Below are 4,102 nucleotides of genomic sequence, written 5' to 3'. Positions count from 1 at the left end.
GGCACCCATGCCCTTCTAATTTTGGGAAGTTCGAGAGAATAAGCATGGAGATTCTTCCTTGTTGCAATGCAGGGAGGGAGAGCCATAGAGAGAGGGACACACACAAGGAGAAAGATGGAGAGAAGGAGAGGGACCGGTGCACATGGAGGGGGAGAGAGAGAGGGAGGAGGGGGGAGAGACAGACGAAGAGAGACAGAGGGACGTGCGCATAGGGAGGCTAGGAGAGAGAGACACGCACACAGGGAGAGAGACGGGGGAGAGACAGACGCGGAGAGAGAGAGAGAGAGAGAGAGAGAGAGAGAGAGAGAGAGAGAGAGAGAGAGAACCTTAAGTTATGCCCATTAATTTTCCCACTAGGGCATTAATTTTCCCACTAGGGCATTAATTAATGGGGATAACACAATTTATCTGAATATATTGGCCTTCCATGTAAATCTTAAAAAGAAAAAAAAGTTTTGGACGGAAGTGGTGAGGAAAGTGGGTGAAACACGGCAAAGCCAAATTTTCGAAGAAGATATTTTACTAGTAAAAGACTTCTTAGGTTTAGGTTTAATAATAAATAAAAGTTTTGTAAGAGAGGCTCGTGTGCTGATGTGTGCAAGGATTGTAGGTATAAAACAGTCTCCACGTAGGCACCACCACGTAAGCAGGCGGACGTGCGCCGGGCGGCTTCTGCAGGTCAAAGCGACCGTAGTCCAGGCCTTGAAAAAAGATGGCTTGTTGCTGTCCGCTTCGTCACGACTCACGACTTCTTCTCCACAGGTGCTCTCTACCTACTCCTTGTTCTTCTTAAATGTTTGCTCTTGCTCGCCGCCGCACAGTGCACAGAGCTTCTTCCTTCACTAAAACCTTCATCAGAGTTGAGTTTAGCCTACATGCTTGGCCTGTAGCCATGCCCCATAGCGATGTCCTCACCTCAAGCTTCCATGAGGCCATAGCCGCAGCTTTCATGCCATTCCCGTCGAGGTCACCATAGGCTTTCTGCCATCGCCACCGTGGTCTCGATAGCCCTGTCGGCCACGGTCTCGACATTTGAGTGGTAAAGCTCCTTAGCCTGAAACAGAAGCTTGCCTTACCACACGTTCATACAGCGTCTTGCCCTCATGTTGTATACTGCCCCAGGTTATACGCTCACCTTCTGCTAGCCTTCGTTGTATTCTATGCCCACCATCCATAGCTAGTCCTTCTCCTTCGCGTCGAAATGTCTTCCTTCTGCCTCCTTTTTCTCGTCCTTAGCTTCTTCTGCCCTTGCCCTCTCGCCCAACAAGCCTACTATACCAGTGTCTCGACTACCGGTGATTGCACACACAGGCATCCAGAGAATGCCGGCTATGTCTGTGAGCCCTCGAAGCCGACCTGCGACACTCTAGCCTACTTCAGGGTCCAGTCTGGCTCTTTCTCTTCTCTCAGCGCCATCGCCACACAGCTCTTCAACACATCGCCATCAGCCATAGCCTCTGCCAGCAGTCTTTCTTCTTCGAATGCCCAGGTCAGCATAGGGCAAGGCCTCTACATCCCGTTGACATGCACATGCTATGGCAACCATACATCACAGAACATTACTTACACCATAATGCCAGGGGACACCTTTTGGAAGCTTGCTAATGCAACATATGAGGGATTGACCACATGCCAGGCCATCCAGGATGCCAACCCAACTGCCGTTGTTACCGACCTTCAAATCGGACAGCAGGTGATCTTTCCCATCAGATGTGCTTGCCCATCTCAAAGCCAGCAGAGCATGAATATCAAAACCCTTGTTACTTACCCTGTCGGTGATCAAGATAACATCACAACAGTCACTAACATGTTTAAGATTTCACAAGAAGAGTTTTTAGCTGCAAATAGTCTAAACTCTTCTTCCCCTCTCTTTCCTGCCACCACTGTGCTCGTGCCCTTCCTTGTCAAGCCCACAATCCCCCCTAATGCATCATCATCATCATCATCATCATCACCATCAACATCAACATCATCATCAAGTAGCTCCAAAACAGGTATTTACATCGGTGTACCTGTAGCTGTCGTGGGCTTCATCCTCATTGCTGCTGCTGTGGCTTTTTATGTCAGAAAGAAAGGGGCACTGAAGGAGAACCTGTTACCTGCCAGCCCTGTGCCATCCACCAAGCCTCCAACACCCCTCAAAAACGTAAAGCTGCATCAGGATCTCTTCAAGGGCATGTCCAACTTTGCAAGCTCAGAGAAGCTGGCCACACATACACTTGATGAGATCAAGCTGGCAACACAGGATTTCAGCCCTTCTACACAAATTAAGGGTGCCATCTACCGTGGTGTCATCAAAGGAAGAGTTGTTGCAGTGAAAAACATGACTAGGAATGTCTCCGAGGAGCTGCAAATTCTGAAAAAGGTGCACCATGCCAACCTGGTAACCCTCTTGGGCACGTGCATAGCCTCACCTGAACAATCTTACCTTGTCTATGAGTATGCAGAGAACGGTTCCTTGAGTGATTGGCTTCATGATAATGATTTTAGCACGGGGTCTGGAAGCTCTTCTACCTTGACATGGAACAACAGGCTGCAAGTTGCTTTGGATGTTGCCACAGCTCTAGAATACATCCACGACCATACAAATCCAAGCTATGTGCATAAGGACATCAAGAGCAGCAACATCCTGCTGGACTCTAGGTTCAGAGGCAAAGTTGCAAACTTTGGACTGGCAAAATCAATAGAAGATGTGGAGCAACATACAAGGCACATTGTGGGTACTCAAGGGTACATGGCACCTGAGTATTTGGCCCAAGGTACGGTTTCGCCCAAGATTGATGTGTATGCATTTGGGGTCGTTTTGCTTGAGATACTCTCAGGGGAAGAAGCCATGATGAGGGACCGCGTTGGAAAGGAGAGGTTTTTATCAGAGGCCATTACACCTTTCCTTGCTCCTGATGGAAAGGAGAGATTGAAAGGATGGATGGACCCACGCTTGCAAAATGCTTACCCATTGGACTGTGCTTACAGCGTGGCTATCCTTGCAAGAGCATGTGTGGCTGATGACCCTTCAGCACGGCCAAGTGCAAGAGAGGTAGCTTACACCTTAGTCAAGCTGTTAGAGATCTCTCTAGAATGGGAGCCTTCTGGTGCATTGGAGAATTATAATGATAATCCCCTTGAGGCAAGGTGAAAAGAGTGTTCTAAGCTAAATGATGCAGGAATGGGAGAAGTGTAGAAGCCTTTTACTTAGGTACTATGATCATATAGAGAGGAGGCTTTTAGTGCCTCATTTATTGTTGATTATGAAGGCTTTGCTTTGTTCATAATGATTCTCTAGCTTCTGGCACACACTAGAACCAAAAACTCTTGGTCTGGTTTCTAGGACTACAGGACCTGGTCAAGTGGGTGGTGAGCAGTCTCAGGCTGAATCAAAAACAGGTGTTTTGAATTTTAAAGTGGCATATATTGGCCTCTGCATTAGCCTCAACATTTGGTTCCCTCCCCTTATTGCTATGTTTTCTCTGTTTTGTTCATAGAAATGAGAACTCCTGTTTTATTTTACTTTTTAATATAAAGAAATGAGAGCTGTTGTCAATGTTGGATCCCCTCTACATCATGTGAGGTAGTCAGGGATCGTGACTGTGAGTATTCCTAGGCTGTCTAATATTGCCCTTGTTAAAGCCATTTGTGTATAGTCTCCAAGAAAATCAATGCAATTTGCCATCTTTATTTCCAGTTGTATTACAAGCAGGAATTTTGAGCACTTCCACATCTCAATCATCCACCATGAATTTAAAATAACTGCAACAAGGGGATCATATCATATGTTTTTCTGATCACTTTTGATTTATTGATTTTCAGATGTTTTAAATGTTTTTGCAGTGTAGAGCTTGATGCTTTTTTCAAATGCCTTGTTATACTTTGATGTTGGGAAATCATCCCACTTGGTTTGATTGGGTGTGAAGGTTTCTCCTTTGTTCTGTAAGTACTTGATTGGGGTAAAATTAGGGCTATATATGTGAAAGATACGCATATTTTAGGTTGAATCTTTTTTTCAAGGACATGGAACTTAGTCCAACTAATTTTAAAACACCCTTTCGATTAGCCATTGGAAAACTATAGTCCTTATTTTTACATAAGGCCATTGCGACCTTGT

The 4,102-nt window shown here is 45.9% G+C and overlaps 1 protein-coding gene across 1 annotated transcript; it reads left to right on the top strand.

Annotated features, from left to right (window-relative positions):
• The first annotated feature begins 741 nt into the window (after positions 1-741).
• Positions 742-3,685, top strand: LOC147637590 (serine/threonine receptor-like kinase NFP). Its single transcript, XM_086799405.1, has one exon. It carries the CDS (start codon positions 1,202-1,204, stop codon positions 3,134-3,136), a length of 1,935 nt encoding a protein of 644 aa, XP_086655531.1. The 5' UTR covers positions 742-1,201; the 3' UTR covers positions 3,137-3,685.
• The last annotated feature ends 417 nt before the right edge of the window (positions 3,686-4,102 follow it).

The sequence above is a fragment of the Cibotium barometz genome, chromosome 6 (genome assembly GCF_041138505.1).
Source record: "Cibotium barometz isolate CiBa-2024 chromosome 6, ASM4113850v1, whole genome shotgun sequence".
In the NCBI taxonomy this organism is placed as follows: Eukaryota; Viridiplantae; Streptophyta; class Polypodiopsida; order Cyatheales; family Cibotiaceae; genus Cibotium; species Cibotium barometz.
Note: the sequence above shows the minus strand (reverse complement) of the source record. Positions and strands in the feature narration are given on the sequence as shown.